We start from the raw sequence: 18,164 nt of genomic DNA, 5'->3' as shown, positions 1-18,164 counted from the left end.
TATTTAAACCGCGTAATTTAGGGCAGTTATATTAACTTCCCGATTTAAAGCATAGCTAGAGCTATTTTCGAATGGACCTCGTAATTTCAAAACGAGATCAGATAATGAGGACCATACCAGAACTGAACACCTTCTTTAACACTTTTCCGCCCAAAAGCGGAAGGGTGTTTGGGCCCAATGGATTTAACGTGCATCAGAGAAGCTTACACAGCGGTTCTACAATGGAATCAGATCTCATATTTGGAATCCTCCGGTCCCGAAGCCGAGACTTTACAGCTTCACACTCGGGTCCACATAAACCGAATAAAAAAATAACGGAACGAGCTTTGAACGATAAGAATAACTTTCTTCCTCTAGATTTGTGCCATTGTCAAAAAGGAGATAGGTACATAAAACTAAATAGGAGGGATGGAATTATAGGTACAATTAAAATGTCTCTTTCTATGTATTTCTTAAATAAAAACAAGATCATAAATAGAATAAACACGATATAAACTACTTTCAAAACTTGTTATCTGTTAATTAAGAATAAAAAATTTACTCTAAATCTTCGACCATTTTTTAAATGGATCAAAAGTCACCACAGAATCAAATACCGCGTCAAATAAATTGTATATAAATACTAATAAATAAATATTGCTTTTAATAAATGTGGAATTTTCTATAAATCAATTCCTTAAAGTAGATTTAATTGCAAATCAATAAAGAATATCTTACTAGCACACAATAATTACTAATGGCATAAAACAAAAATTATGGTATAATAAATGCCAGACATTCTTTGATGATTGATTTTAAACATTTCGGAGCTAAGATTCATGATTTAACATTTCCAAATGTACTATTAATGAAAATAATAATTAAATTATATTTGTTCTTTAGCGATTAAGGCATCTAACCAGGCCAACCGAGGAATGGAGAGCAAATGCAAAGGCAAACAGTCCATCCAGGGGTAGTAGAAATGGTGGTTTGAATGGATATGACAACCCAGCAATGACGGAACCACCACCAGTTTACAGTTTATCTCATTTATAATTAAGTCAAGAAAAAAATGAGCTTATGCGCTGTCCGTAATATGAAACAAAACTAAGTACTCTTAATCCACAGAAACCTGTTTTGATCAAGTAAACAGGATTATGAGCCTGGCTGCAGTTTATGGAAAACAAAACTTAAAATATTCAAAAACTGTTTCGAATCTGCAAACAGCACAAATGATTTGAAATGAAGCATTCATTGTGTAGAACAAAATATCGTGTGATTATCGAAAACGCGTTTAATTTATTAATTTTACTTATAAATGATGCGATAACATTTCTTGTTTAATCACATTTTCGAACATATTATGTATTCAGTAAAATCTACGAAGATATTTGAATATAAATTATTTCACTTATAAAAAAAATGAATCATCAATTATCTTGAATTGAACCGAGATAGATCAAAATACATATTTTTACTCTTTTTTTGGAAAACCTAAATATATTAAAAAGGATTTTCTAAAACAATTCAAATATATACATTTAATACTATTTTTGGATCTATTTTACAAACTTGTTGCAATATACAATCTAAATCAATTTTATTTTTATTATGAAGATTAATATGAACTATATAGCAATAAAAATTGAATTAATAAAATTAATAGTTGTATATTCTATAAATTTGTTTAACATCAAAAATAAAACAGATGTATTGTCAAGCAGAAATAATATATGACAGCCAGTCATATATTATATTTAGAAAAGGCTGCAGCTATTCTGCTAGAATCCAGACGTACGGTAAAGCTATATATTGAAATCAATCAGTGATACTTGTCCCACCGTAAAGGCTACTTTATGTGTGATATTGTTTCTGATTTTATGATGATAAGAAAACACTAAGTAATTAGAATAGAAATATACAATCCCAGTGATACAGCAGGTGTTACATGTAGAAATATCAATATGCTTACAACATTCATAATGCATAAAAATCAATCCTTACGTTTTTATATATTGTGAACGCTTTAAACATAGCATATTTATCAAATGCAGGTAAAATGTAATGCCTTCAGTTGAATAATCTATTGCCTCGCGTACTTATTTTGGGATCATTATCTTATATAAGGTAATTGGATACTTTCAGTTTTATTGACAACTCCAAGTGGATTAATCACAATTTTCGCTAAACTCAAGTATACATCATATTTTGTGAAAACTAAAAGTGAACCTATAGATAAATACAGCTATTTAGTGTGAAGAATGTAAAATTCTTCTGGTTCATTCTAATTTCGGGAGAGTTTTTTTCTCCATTTGACGTCTATCTCAGTTTAACGAAAATCGTGGATTGATTTGATTTGCAAGCTTTAAATAGCTGCTGTACTTCAATGACCTGGAAAACATTCTACGACTGATAATTTCGTGAAAAAGTTCAAATGTCTGTCTTACTATCATTAGCAATCAATTATTCAGATCACATAAACGATTTTAGGATAAAATCACGATAACTAGGTAGACACACAATTAATATTTGCGACTTGATTTGTTGTAGTTTTACAATAATAATTATAAAACTTAACGTAGCAAACGAATACTACGAAATACATATGAATAGATAGAAGTATTTTTAAAAAATTATATGAATTAACTACTTTTATACACTATGCAAAATGTAAATGAATGGCAATTTTTAAAATGCAAAGCCATCTGCAATTAATTTATATTTAAGTTTTAGAATCAATGTTTTTTTCAATGGTATCTATTTTTTAGTCTAAAAACTGATTTTAAAGGCAGGAACATGTTCAGTAGGGTGGTAAAGGGACAAAATTCCACGAGCTTATTGTCTTAGAAGAGATCAACTGAACAGTTTTTAGCCCAGGGTCGAATGTTTAATAAATAGGATATTTTTACTAGAATGGAAGTTGGAAATAAATAATTTTTATTCAATTGTAAGCTATTGTTAATAAAAAATATTATCAAATAAAAATTCAATTAATTCCTTATTTTCATTAAATAATGAAATATTTTCTACAATAGGGGGAAAGGTATTTTTATAACTAAAGATAGTAAATGGATTTAATTTATAACCTTATTTTAAAGTTTAACTTACTTTAAATCATAAATCAAACAATTACTAAGAATTCCACATTGTCAAATTTTGTAACTGAACATATAGCTAATGAATTTTATTCTTCAAGCAATAGATATGAGAAATGACAATTCAGATAATTCTTTACAATTATTTAATTTGCACAATTTAGAAATTACATTTATTTTTTGAACTTTTTTTATTTGACAATAAATAATGTCTAAAAATTGATAATGTATGTATAATTGATATGTATAAATATAATTTTTGCAGACTTTATTGTGAATGTGATGTTATATGTAAAGTGAGATTAAATACAACATTTTATAAACTACAATTTGATTTTAAACATGTTGAGAAAGAGTTATTTTTCTGAGATAATTTTATTAAGTATTTTATTTTTTTTTAGTATATAATTAAAAAGTAAAAAAAAATTGAATTTACCGAAGGATTTATTATTATTTATTTTATGTTTTATCAATGTGCACAATTTAAAAAAAAATATTTTATGCACTTAAGACTTTTACGAATTTTTAGCAAAAGTATACAAGACTAGTGTCTTTGAGGTGTTATTAAGTAATAAAATAAAAGAATGACTTTTTTTTTACCACTACTTATAATGCATCAATGAATTTCATGTTCAACAGCAATCACTATCGCTTTTTTATATCATTATTTTTATGAAGTTTTCTTAAAAGAAAGAGATAAAAATATGTTAAAAAATAAATTGTTTCTTGTTGTGTTACAAAGTAATGCACACTTGTATATAGTGAATGATGTTGGAAAATTTGTATATATTTTATTATTTAATCATTATATACCATTTTTATGATTACAATAAAGTGATTTACACTGAGTTTTCCCATTATTTATAATATTATTTTCATGAGTTTGTCTTTTGAAATAAAGGTACAAAACATGTATTTATAAGATTTTTTTAACTTGATAATATTTATAGATTGGTACAATATGTGCAAATTGAGCATGATGAAAAAAATTATTCAAATTGCTCTACAGAGCAGACTGTAGAACAATTTGAACGAATAGGATTTAATAGATTCTAAAATATCCCAATCTAAAATACAATTATTTCTTAGTAATAGATACACAATAAAAAAAAAGATAAATTTTTTTTTTTTTTAAATTACATTTGAATTTTTTTCTTTTTTTTGCAATAATTTTGAAGCCAGTATTAACAAATAACCCATTTTAAAACATTTTTAAATCTGAAAAATAGGTTTTTCAATGATACCAATTTTATTTGTAAATTTTACTTTTAATAATTTTTTAATAAATTTTTTGTATGTACATTATCACAACTATATAATTAACAGTAAATTGGAAAAATAAAATATAAATAAATAACCTTCAACTTCTTATAATAAAACCCTCTTTTTTTTTAAATCAACAAAAGGATAATTTTAAATGATTTTGTTTAAAATTATTATCACTCCTCTCATAAATGTGGCATATATGAAAATCTGCAGTCTAACCATTTAACAGAAGATCAATTCTACTCAATAAATAATTTCAAAATTTTACAGCAATAGCTGATGAAAACTGATTTGAAACGACTCTGAATATCTATCAATAAGTTTTATGTATTATGAAACAAATAATTAAAAAAATAAAAAGTTGGAGTTTATCTTCAGAAAAAATCTAAGTAATTTAAAATAGTAGAACAACGATTCAGCAAGCATGCACACCTTTAAATTCTTATGTAAGGATAATGAGCTGAAATAAAAATAAACAAACTCATAATACAATTCAATAGCTTTTATTTAACCAGTTCACCTGATTGTTATACAAGCCCCATACCGTTTTGTGCTGGCAACAAAAGGCATTGACATATAAAGTGGGTTTCATAAAAAAAAGTTCACAAAGCACACACTGAAAAACTTGACTGACAAAAATTAAAAACCAAAAATTTAAGATTTTAAGAACTGATTTTCTTCCCATTATAAGTGAACATTACATTCTAAGGAAATTAGGTGTTTATACATTTAAGTACAGTGCAATTCAAAAATGCAGTTATAAGTAATCTCTCAAAATTATACTAACTTTAGATATTCTTAGTTGCAAAGGAGAGTTTTTTTATTCTTTTTTTATACATTAAATTAACTCCTTTTTCTTAGAAAAAATAGATGATTTCACTTGGATGAAACATCAATAATGTTAGTAAGTTATACAAAGGAATAAAAAAAGAAATCAGCATTTTTTTCCTTCAATTTCCATGGCTATATTTAATGATAAATATCGGGGTTTAAAAGGGTCTTTTGTACACAAATGTCACTGTGTTCATTACTATGAATTTTTTTTATAAAACACTATGATATTCATAAAAACAATTTGTGAAAAATCTGAATAAACAATATACATATAGGTCTTTAAACTGTAAATGCTAGCTACATAAAATAAAAGAAAAAAATGCTCCATGTATTTTGATTAAAAAAACATTTTAGTACAATCACTAACAAACAAAAATAATCAAAATATACATAATACTGTTTTTTTAGTGAATTTATTAAGCATGTTACCCTCATCCCAATAAATCAATAACATTCTACATTTTAATCTACACAAAGTTAAATAAGGAACTATGCCTTTAAATTATACAATCAAAAAACAAAATATTTATTATCCATATACACATGCACTGTAAACTGTGTTTTTAAACAAATATTGTGAACAAAAAATCTATTTAAAATTAACTACATCCTCTAGATTTACTTTTTTTGCTTCTTAATATGTTAATACGTTTTGAATGAACAGAATTTTAGTATGGCTACATCCATAAGTATACTCAATGCCAGTTTATCGCCACACGACACCCCAGGCATTTGACTAGAAATTATTCACTATAAGACTCTACAGGGCAAAGAGATAGTGGACTCGCTACAAAGAGTTAATTTTTTTTTTTGAGCCAAAGATTAATTTGTTCTTGGAACTATCTCAGGCTAGAAGGGAAAAAAGATAAGAGAATAAGTGACAAGAAAAAACTAATGTAATCTCATTGAGCAAGGCAGAAATTTTTAAACAGGGGTGCACAACACTTACATGCAAAATGTTTGTATCTAATAAATATAATTTTTAAAATAACGATTTCAAATACAACAACTAAACATACCTACAAAAGAAAAAACAAAAATGAGGGAAAAAATTCTAAATTTGATGAGCATTTTTTAACATATTAGAAATAAATAAACAATAACTTGCTTATTTTAACAAGTTGACTAAACGGAAAAAAGTAAAATGCAATAACATAAACATATAAATTAACTATTATTATCTATACTGTGCGGTTAATTATAGCACATTAAAAAATTTATCTAATTTCTCATCTTACTGTTAAAAGAATAAGTATTTCGCAATTAAGCACTGATAACAAAATTTGCGGTGGCTTATATTTAAAATAAGTACTATCCAAAACAACATCAAAAAACTAAAATTTAAAATTATTCACTCAGAATGTTTTTCAATATACTGCAAGATATTTATATTCAAATATCTTTTTCATGAATGGATTTACTTAAACCCAAATGTTCCAAAATTTAGTTGAACTAATTAATAACAAGCTCTTGAAATAAGCTGCAAAATTTATCTTGAGCTCATTAATGAATTTGTTTGCAATGAGTATTGTATTCAACATTTTAAGTCTCATATTTTTATATTTTATAAACATTAATGTAATAAAATAAGACTAAGTATTCTCAAATATAGAAAAGCAGGATTTCTCATGAAAATGCAAATTTTATTGATGAAACAGTTTAACACACAGTAAAACAAAATTCAGTCAATCTTATTTTAAAGTGAAAGAAATGCCATAAACCATTCATAGTCTTATAGTTCTAAAATAAATTCCTTTTAATTATATGAATTCACTATTAGGAAAGCTCCGAGTATGAATTTTGATAAAATAAATTATTAAAATAAAATTTCTTTAAACAATAATATACGTAAATATAAACTACAATGATATAGTAAAAATATTTTAAATCCATTAATGAGGAATCTTTTCTTACATTTTTCCTAATAAAAGCACCATAATTTTTTAACTTTTAAAAGTTGCTGCATAAATAAATAAATTTATATAAATATGAAAATATCACAAATGTAGCAGATATCGGAATGTTATAGAGCAATAATAATAAAATACTATGTTTTCAATTAAATTATGATACAATTATAAATAAACACATACAACAAAAAATTGTACTAATATAAAAATAAATTCACAAAAAGAACTACCAATTCAAAGTTTTTGTGCATTTAATAAAAACATCACCATAAAATGTGTGCACCCCTGCATTAAGACTGGAAGGGGAAAAGACTAACAGGCAATCGCAACACTTCATAGATGGCAGAGAGTCTAAAAAATGTTGACAATCTATGTACTTTATTCATTTATATATATATTTATATTCAAGTTGTATATATACAGCTGGAGGGCCTGCGCTGTGGACGTTCAGAATTCTATATTTGCATTTGTACAACAAACAACGTCTTAAGTACTACAAATGCACCTAGGGACAGTGACGGAGCTCGTTTGTAACAGTTGCGCCAGTCAACTTCACAAAATAAGTGCTAACGATATAACAGAATTAAAAAGAAAAAAGAAAAACCATTTCTAAAGCAAAATCAATAACCACTTGGAATGATTCAGAGTCAGTGATTTGCATAACTTTCATAAGAAGTCATCCGATTATCTGTAAGGTAAGTGCATAACAACAGCATCGTGTCCTTGCATGGCCGGTTTCTATATGAGATAATGAACCGCGCTTATTCGTATTGTTTGTGGCGCTCCACATGGACCAAAAAAGTGCGGCAGTATCGATTAAAGTTTATACAATCCTTGAGGGACGAATACTGTAAAAATAATCCACAACTCTTTAGTAGCGTTGTTGAAATTCGTGGTGCCATCGGTTAAAATCAATGTAGAACACAGTCACTGAACCATTAGATAAACCTGCCAATAAGAATCTGCAAGATAAAAATATCTCAATTAAAAATCAGAACACAACATCCATATATGAGGCATTTACAGCATGAGAAAATCATGTCACACTGTATAAAAGTAGACAAAAAATTAATATCTGTATTGCAAATTTCAAGTTATGTAAGGACATTATTTTTTTAAATCATGTGGTATCAATCTGACAGAAAAACATCATGTTCTCAAATAACTCAGATTTTTAATCATCATTAATCATCAACATTTAGAAAAGTGATAATTTTTGACCATCTCAAAATCGATCAAGTTCTAAAATTTTCTCAAAATCGTTTGAGCTCCGAAACTTTTTTTTACCTGTTAGAATATATATATTCTTGTGACCCTGCCCTTTACTTTCTGCAGAGCATTTTGAGACTTCAAAAACCCCAAACTAAAACAACAAGTTTTTATATAAGAATACTTAATTTTAAGGAAAATTTAATATATAGAATAATACAAGATGCTAAATTCTCAAGGGTATTTCGGATAAAATACTTAAAGATGGATTATGTTCTAAATGACTCAAATGGTACATAATTTCTTTATGCACTGAATGCTCCATATGCAGGAAAATAAGGAATAAATTATTTTCTTCCCTTTCTAGAATATGAATAATATACTTATTAATTATCAATTCAAAAATGATAAAATATGATCTGCATAATTTAACTTTTTGCATATTATTAGGAAATGATATTTCAAAAGATTAAATTAAAAGCATAAAAAATGAAAGAAAGGCAACAATTTGCAGAAAAACTGATACTACAGTTTTAGAAGATGAAATAGTACTTTATCAGTGGAAAAACATGCACATTATTAAAAAACTTTTTAACTCACATTTAATCATGAAGTTATATATACAATATTATAAATATTTAAAAACATAAAAACTAATCTCAAAAAGAGGTTTAAAAAAACTGAATCCTGCCAATCACACTTGACAAAACAAAACAAAACAAAAAATTGTTTACAAAATTATGGACAATACTTAAGGAATAATGGAACATTGTTACAATCCAGCCTTTTCGTAATTATTAAAATGTTGAATGTGATACATGATTTGTCTCACCTGAACCATCAATTTACCATATGATGAAAAATTCAATAAGATTCAATCCATTAACACCTAGTTTATTTTTAATTAATGCATAGCATGTCCAAATGAAAATGGGACTGCAGTTCCAGGAATTTAATTCCATTTAGCTTTAAAATCAGACAGAAGAAATTGGCTATGAATACAAAGAGAAATCTGGTTTGAAACAATATCATTGAATAAAACCAAAAAAAAAAAAAAAAAAAAATAATGTACAAATAATATTTTGAATTTTCCTGAATAAGTTTGATGCCTAGTAATCCAATTTTCTTTAGTAGCAGGTATTAATAAAAGTGACATTTTAAATGAAATGCATATAAGATTAATGCATGACATGAAATGCAGTTTTCTTATACTGAAACTTAGATTAAGAGAGTACACATGTTAATTGCGCACACACATCCATGATTAAAATCACTACACCATCAGAAAAGTGCATTTCTGAAGTATAAATCATCTCATACAGATTCAATTGTAAATGTCAGTTCCACTATGCCTTCTATCAACAAAAATTGGATTACTATGGACTGAGCCTGTTTAGAGGAATTTTGTGCATTTATTTGAGTGAGTTTTATAATAGAACAAAAACAATCCATGTTTTACGAAGACCCACAAACAATAATAGTTTAATCACACACACCTCCAACTTAAAATATATATATACTAATTTGACTAATATATCTAAATGAAGCTTCTTCAGACAATACTGGATTAATCCGTGCTCAGTTTATTTAAAGGGATTTTATGCTCTTATTTCAACAAGTTATATAATAACTGAAAAATAATCAATTTTCTATCAGGGTCAATGGGACTAATAAATTAGCAACAGACAAGGAAAAAAATCTTCAAGTTAAAAAAAAAAAATAATTAAATACTGATTTGAATAAAAATACCTAAATGAAGTATCTTCAGATATAACAGTAATGTACAAAAATAACAATGCAAACAGACAATTTAATTTTATCTGAAGGTATACAGAACTCACTTTTAGCAAATTATATACTTATGTTTCTAACTTTTATAACAGAAAAAAACCATAGTTATAAGAAATTAGCCATTGTTCTAATTTGGCTTCTTTATATTTAACAAATGCAGGATTTAATTTTTAGTCTGCAAGCATAATAATCTAGATTTCGCTTCTTTTAATACATGAAGTGAAGAAAATCAAAGATGCAAAAAGTGATTTAAAGGAATTATCTGCTAGACACCACTAACTGTGCACTGTTTGTTTACATATGCACTTTATTTTTCAATAATTGATATTATAGCAAAATTTATAAAATTTGATGATTTTGATCATTTATTGAATTGACAAACTTACTTTTGATCATGAGACAAAGCAAGTGAACGAACTCCACTGTCACAAGTAGAAAATGCATATAGTAGAGCCAAGTTGAAAGTTCTCCACACTTCAACAATTCCTTTATCACTGCCTGTCATCATGTATTCTCCATCTCTACTCATTGTCAGACACTAAATAAATACAGAATTTTAAATAATATATATAATAATAGCATACACTTCCCTACAATCAATTTTGATTGATTTATTCACCTTAATTCATTCAGGATTAGATAATATAATAGTATTAACAATTTGATAAGTTTTCAAAAACTAAGTAGTACTAACTAATAAGTTTTAAAACTAAATAATACTAAAATACATCAGAAAACAGAAATTATTTATATATTTTTAAATAAATATAAATAAATCAATAATAAATGTAAATTCTTAAAAATCATAACAAATATAAATTCTTGAATTTTTTTTTGTAAATTTAATGTACAAAAGAGCATTTTAAATGGAATAATAATTGAATTTTTAATTAATTTCTGAAAATATTAAATTAGTGCATTATCATCAAAACTATACAAGTATATAATTTAAAAATTCTAACACATCAAAAAACAGCTGAAAAACTGATTAATCTATTTTCACAAACTTGAAACAATCCAAATAAAATAAGAAAGTATAAAAAGAATAAGAAACAAACCTCGTTTAAAAATTTCATAAGAATAATGAATTTAATGTATACATGTTAAATATTTTTAATACTTTTTAACAAAAAGGCTAACTGATTATTTTTGGTTTAAAATAAGGAATATTAGTTAGTGAGTATGCATACATTCGTTTTTATAATTAAATGTTTACATTTATTATTTCATAAATAGCTATAATATAATAACAGAAAGGTTAACTTTTTATTTCCGTTTTTGAATAAGTAAAATTAATTGAAGACAAAGTGTATATACATTTTTTATACCTAAATGCCACATTTAGTATTGAATTAATAGCTATAATAAGATATTTTAATTAAAATGTAAGAAATGAAAATCTTTTTTAAATTCTAATTTAACTAAGGGAAATAAAAATACTAGAAATTCTATTTTTTAATTGTTTAAAAATGCAAACAGTAGACTGTACACAATGACTTTAAAATATCATTTATCATTTTCACCTTCAAAATTCTGAAAACTTTTCAAAATTCAGATACAAAATTTTTTTCTAAGGTGCAGGTAATAAAAAAAAAAAAATCTGTAATATAAAACAACAGCTTAGCCATATTTCTCCTATTTGAATAGAATTTAACTAGTAAAAGAAATAGAGGTACAAGTATATATTATTTTTTCAAGTATATATTGTACATTATTTCAAAAATTAGCTTTGCTAATCATATCATTTGACATTCAGACAAAAATAAATATAGAAACAGAATGAAACAGCAACAAACAACTGATAGATTTTAAAACAGAAAGATTTCCTTTATTGAGGTTTCAATGGGTTTCACAAATGGTACTATAACAAAGAGCATAGAAAAGAATAAATAAAATTCCATTCAGAAAGAAAGAGAGAATTTCTTCAGCTACTTGATGAAGTATGAGCAAAAACTTTAAAACATGAAAATGACTTATCATATAGCATTTAACAGCACAAAATTTAAGGACAATTAAATGCCAATATAAAAATTATGAGCAAATGCCTAAAATATATATACTTATTTCAGTCTAAATACTGTAACAGAAGAAACCAGTTCACTGACATAAAGAACATAAGTTATGGTTTCAGAATTTTATTTAAAAATAATACTCGTTAATTTCTGCTTCAAAATATATCACATTCATTTTTAAAAATTAGCTACAGTATTAAAAAAAGTGTAAATTATTTATCTATTATTTTTATTTTTTGCCCATGATTTTTATTTCTTGACTGCATTTTATGATATAGTACCATTTAATTTGATTACTGATATTGAATATTTTTGAGTATTGTAAAATTCACAATTATCAAAAATATGAAATTAAAAAGGTACTTTCAAGAATAAACATCTTACCTGAATAGAATGATGATGTGTTTCACTTCGAAGTCTTCGTCCATTAATAGTGAAACAACATAGATTATTTTGATCATAGCAAACAACAACTAAGCCTTCTCGGCATAGCGCACATAATTCAGGTGAACGGAAATGTTCAGGGGCTTCAAGAGAGCGCAGTAAATCCCCATTTGTTGTATGGACTAAAACAGGGCCATCTAGAAATAGAATATATAAATATATATAGAATCTTATCTTAATTAAAAAAAATAAATCATAGCAGTCAGTCATTATTTTATTTTTGATGCATAGAATATTTTTTTAAAAAAGCAGAAAATGTTTATCAAAATTCATCCATTTTTAAGTAAAATAATGCTATTTCAATATTTTACAATTTTAATATGTAACCACTTAATTTTACAATGTAAACATATAAACAATGTATCCAGATAATTTTAAAAATTAACCTTCATTAAAGATGTTTAAAACAAACAAAATAATAATGAATTCGTATTAATATTAAATAAAACATAAGATATTAATTAAATCCATATATATGACACTAGTAAAAATGTGTATGAAAGATTAAAACGACCTGAATTTAACATGAAAGAAAAGTAAACATAATATATACGGAAACAAAATAAACAAATAGCATAAATTAAGAAAGTCAACAAATTAATAGTAAATTCTAAAATAAATATTAAAAAAGTGATGAATACATACCTTTTGAGCCACTTACGACTAGGCCCAACTCTGCAGAAACAACAATGCATGTTACTTCACTTTCATGGCCTGTTAAAGTAGCTCTTGGAGTAGGTACATCTGAAATTTATAATAAATGCCATTAAAAAATTACCAAATAAATCTTTTCTCAAAACATTGAGGAGGAGTGAGGGTTGATTACTGATTGTTTGGGGTTATTGACATCCATATCAACACAAGAGCACATCATATTTATCAAATGTAATGTAACTTTTACCACTTAATCTTGCATCATTTTTCTACAGATAAATAGATTAATAGTAGAAATAATATTTTAACAAAGTAAAAGTATTGAAAGTTAAAAATTTCTTAAAATTAAATGTTAGCAAACAGTGGATCACTGTTCCAAGCTCAAAGATCAAAGAAAAGGCATGTTTTAATTATTTATCTCTGCCTAGTCACTTGCAGAGATCCATAATAAATTCTAATCAGCATGCTTTAAAATTATAATATAAAAATTTTTTTATTACAAAGATTATTCATATTAAATACTCCAAGTTTATGAAATAAATATGACAAAAAAACCATGTTAGTCATATTTATATAAATTGAGATGTAGTTTAGCATATAAATAAATGTGAAAACTTAATTAAAAACAATTAATGCAATAACTGTTTGGAAGAAAAATTAAAAGAATATAGTTTTCTCACATCACACGTACAGTTAACATAAATATATACGTACACATATTATTAGAATAGTTTCCATATATTTCAAAACAAAATATTTAATATTAAAATAAAATTGTCACAGAAAATTGAATGATTTCCAAAGCTTCAAAGAATTTGACATCTTAAACAACTTTTTAAAGGTGTTTAAGTAATGCATCCTTTAGTAATTGTTTAGATTTCGTAATTACAATATGTTTCTCATTACACTCTACTGTCTTCAAAATTTGTAACTCTTTTTAAAATGAAACTATTTTCTGCCAAGCTTTCCTTTCTAGTTTTAAAATGCCTGATTTGAGAGAAGCAATTTGTTCACACATTCGTATAAGCAGCTGGATTTGTAGAACTTAATTCTATGATCATCTCAGAAATCAATTAACAAGTTCCAAATCTAATAGAATTTAAAGGCATAAAAGCTATTTTGAAGATTAAAAAAAGAGTATTTGAATTTTACAAATGAATATTAAACAATTTAAATGTTAATTTTTTCTTTCTAATTAGTCAAAAAATTGCACAAAAGTGATGCATGCCTTAGTAAATTGTTATTTAACATTCCAGCATAATAAACTATATCATGTGTTGGCAATAAAGTTAATCATGAAAATATGTAGTAAAGATTGAAAATTAATTACCTGGGCAATTTAGAAGATCACCGGCTATGCATTGCGTTCGGGCATTCCAATGCCAAAGTAGAATGGTGCAGTCTTCTGAACCAGAAGCAATGTAACAATCTGAAGTTATGTTACACTCTGATCTTGCCAAGCAAGTAACGACACCAAAATGACCGTACACAATTTGGACAATTTTTGCTGCAAAATTCAAAGAAATGTCAGCAAATGTTCATAAAATATCATAAAATCAGTACAATCAAATAATAAATTACAACTTACCAGATTCTGTAGAGAATACTCTGAAGCTATTATCCCAGAACCCACAAGCAATAAGAAATCTACTATCAACAGTTGTAATAAAGCAACACGAACGCATCTTGACCCTTTGGCTGAAATTATCTCCAAGATGTCTTTTATATGGAGCCACATTCATTACTGAAAAAGTTTTGAAGAATATAAAATACATATATTAAAAAAATAAAAATAAAATATTTCATTCTTTGAAATCATAAACACAAAACAACACTCACTCAACAATGGATCCATAGCTAGAGGTAACTGAGAAGGAGATGTCTGAGAATTATCAGAATAAGGAGCTTGATGAAGAGGACCTGAAATTTTTAAAAATTATTTAATAAAATAGCTTATTTTATTAATTTATTAAAATGCAGATTTTTATATTTTAATTTTCTGTTTTGCTAACCTTTAACATCCAATATTATAAATGTTAAGAAATCTTGGAATCAATTTTTTCAAATTAAATACTAGATTCAATATACAAGAAAACCAAACTTAATAAAATAATTTGATTAACTAAAAATTATCAAAATAGCATATAATAATTGAGAAAATACGACATTACAAAACTTGAAAACTCAAGCACAGCAGGAAGTGAATGAAATTTTTTTCATAGAATTCCATTGCCACAAATATAAAACTGTCAGTTGAAGAAAAAAATTTTACGACATTAAGATGAGAAAAGAATAGAGACATTTTAACAATTAGATTCATATTAAATATGGAATCGTAGTCTTGACAAATTATGAGCAAAAATTCGTTAACAAAATCAATAGCAATATGTATTCTTTTAAAATATAATTACCTGAGAAACACGGATTCCACCTATTAACAGCAAAATTTTGGTTGCAGGAAATGGTGACAACAGATGGTAGGGGAAGCTGTGGATAGGTGTTAGCCGATATATGACATATTGGGGAATTGGATAGGAATTTCATAATCATGCACACTTCTTCCGTGATTGGAGAAAACATCATTGGACTCTTTAAAATTAATATGCATAAATAATCAGAATCAGATAGTATAAAAATGCAAAAAAGTAACATAGAAGCATAAAACACATATATCAACTTTAAAAAGGAAAATGTATTTTTTTAAAGTTTTTTTAATTACAATTTTGTATTTTTTCCCTTTTTGTAAACATTTCAGCATAAGCAATTCTTTAAAAATATATGAAATACCAGTAAAAATAATAAACTAGTAATAATTTATTTGAAAATTTATATATGCTATAAAGCTTTATAAAAACTTTTGTAGTGATAGAAAAATTTTGCCACCAAAGGTACACAATAAATTATAATTATTTTTGAATCATTAACAAAAGCCTCTAAAAATTAAAAATATAAGTTGGTATTATGAAGTTTTTTTTTTTTAATCTGTAAATTCAACTTCTAAAAAATAACAAAGTAACTCAGATCCTAATTTTTATTTTCCAACAGAAACATGTGAATTATATAATTATATTCATTTTCTCATTATTATGTCATAAATATATTTTGACATTCTTCAATATTTAGAAAAGAATGAAAACTTTCAGCTTACAATGTGCATTGCTGAACTTCTTGGTGGATGAGGTTCCATTAATAATTGTGATGGTGTTTGACCAAAATTTCTTATTTGATTTTCAATAGCCTGAAAGAAAAAATATACATTATTTTATTTCTTTGACAGACAGAAAAAAAAAAAATAAATAAATAAAAAGAAATTAATTGACGTAATTTTTTAAAAAATCCTTAGCATATCTGTACTTTGCAATGACTTGAAGAAATATTTAAAAGGTGTTTTTAAATTATTGTTTAACAATAAAAAATTTTAAAAAAATTTCTTCTTGAAATGCAGAAATTTAAGCTTTTATTTAATACCTTTAAGAAATGAAATTTTTCTCACAATCATTCCTTTCTTTGTTCAATCTAATAAAAAAAAAATTTCAATCCAAACGAAAGAGTACATTTTTAATAACAACTTCATGTGATGAAAATAAATTATAAAAATATTGTTATGTTTGATATTTAAAACCGATACTTTAACAAAACTTTTATTAAAAAAATATCAATCAAATTTGGACTGAGTTTGGAAATCTTAGTACAACTTCTGCATCAAATCTAGTGCAGTTTACATAATAGGTAATTTAATTTAGAAGAATAAAACCATTACAAAATTTCTAAAACATACTGTACCTCTTTCATAACAAGATCTTTCATATTTTCTAGATCAACACTGCCTTCATAAGTTAAATAATAAAACACGTTAGTAGCTCGGACAGCTTCTGGACCTACATCAAAGAATGAAAATATTATATATATATATATATATATATATATATATATATAGAGAGAGAGAGAGAGAGAGAGAAAGAATATGTATATAAAAGAAACAATTCAACATACATAATGAAAAAATTGATATAAAAGTAAAAAATCAATAAATCTCTCTCACACACTCACATACACATAAAAAAATCCTTCAAACATTTTTCATTTTGTATAATATTAGTTGCAATGCCGATTCCTAAATAGGTGATTCAAAAAAAGTATCATTCAAACGGGAACATATAATTTTACATGATGCATCTATGAACATTGTATGCAGCAATCAAACAGTTTCTATAGTGTGGGAAAAATAAAAATTTTCCAAAATAGATCTCTTTTTTATTATTATTATTATTTATCAATAGTCAACAAGTATCTTCAGTCAATTCTCAATTAATGGTAAAAAAAAAAAGTTTATAAGATAAAAGGCTAAGAAAGTGTATCAAGGAAACAATAACGGAAAAATAAAAACAAAAAGCATAATTTAAGGATTTACTTCACAGTATTTTAAAACTTAAAACATAAAATTGTAATTGATACAAAAAAGATCAACTTGAAAAAATCTTGCGATTGCAGAGCTTTTGTATTCATAACACAGAAATAACATTCAAAAGTCGAGTAACAGACACTAAGTTCAGTGAAAAATATTACTTGAAATAGTATAGCCTCCCATTGTACAAGGAATGGCAATACATGCTTTCACTAAAATGTATTTAGTAACTCACATATGCTATACACAGTATGTTAAGGGAAAGATGGTGTAAGTTGTAAAAAGCAGCAGAAAATGGCTAGCTCAAAGGGATATTCAAATCTTTCAAGGAAAAGAAGTAAATTTTTTTCAAAAATAAAAGAATGAAATTCTAACAATGCAGTTTTGCAAATGCTGGGAAGTTGTGAACAATGTAGACTTTTGCAATAAAATTTTGAAAAGAAAGACAATCTCAAGTGCTGAATCCAATTAAAGAGTTGTCCACCTCACTTCAAAATCTAAACATTATTGGCTGTTTACTTTTAAATACTTGTTTTGACATTTGTAATACTTGTAAAGACATCAA

General features: G+C 25.7%; 2 protein-coding genes across 10 annotated transcripts in view; one reads left to right on the top strand and one right to left on the bottom strand.

Moving 5' to 3' along the window:
* The window catches only part of LOC129963044 (sodium- and chloride-dependent GABA transporter 1-like), a 101,960-nt gene extending 98,737 nt beyond the window's left edge, over window positions 1-3,223 (top strand). For 5 of the 6 annotated variants that reach the window (XM_056077060.1, XM_056077058.1, XM_056077056.1 and 2 more), the window contains one exon: window positions 883-3,223. In XM_056077060.1, coding sequence (XP_055933035.1) covers window positions 883-1,035 — 153 coding nt within the window. In that variant the 3' untranslated portion in view covers window positions 1,036-3,223. The remainder of the gene's footprint in view (window positions 1-882) is intronic. The other variant, XM_056077057.1, reaches the window with a different exon arrangement.
* A 1,604-nt stretch (window positions 3,224-4,827) lies between these two features.
* LOC129963357 (neurobeachin-like) overlaps window positions 4,828-18,164 on the bottom strand; it is a 235,459-nt gene continuing 222,122 nt past the window's right edge. For all 4 annotated transcript variants that reach the window (XM_056077686.1, XM_056077687.1, XM_056077688.1 and 1 more), the window contains 10 exons: window positions 16,978-17,072; window positions 16,343-16,432; window positions 15,606-15,783; window positions 15,034-15,114; window positions 14,783-14,938; window positions 14,525-14,701; window positions 13,186-13,284; window positions 12,481-12,677; window positions 10,471-10,622; window positions 4,828-8,046 (listed from right to left, as the gene is read on the bottom strand). In XM_056077686.1, coding sequence (XP_055933661.1) covers window positions 7,956-8,046; window positions 10,471-10,622; window positions 12,481-12,677; window positions 13,186-13,284; window positions 14,525-14,701; window positions 14,783-14,938; window positions 15,034-15,114; window positions 15,606-15,783; window positions 16,343-16,432; window positions 16,978-17,072 — 1,316 coding nt within the window. In that variant the 3' untranslated portion in view covers window positions 4,828-7,955. The remainder of the gene's footprint in view (window positions 8,047-10,470; window positions 10,623-12,480; window positions 12,678-13,185; window positions 13,285-14,524; window positions 14,702-14,782; window positions 14,939-15,033; window positions 15,115-15,605; window positions 15,784-16,342; window positions 16,433-16,977; window positions 17,073-18,164) is intronic.

This window comes from Argiope bruennichi, chromosome 3 (genome assembly GCF_947563725.1).
Source record: "Argiope bruennichi chromosome 3, qqArgBrue1.1, whole genome shotgun sequence".
Lineage (NCBI taxonomy): Eukaryota > Metazoa > Arthropoda > Arachnida > Araneae > Araneidae > Argiope > Argiope bruennichi.
This window is presented reverse-complemented; position numbering and strand designations above follow the sequence as displayed.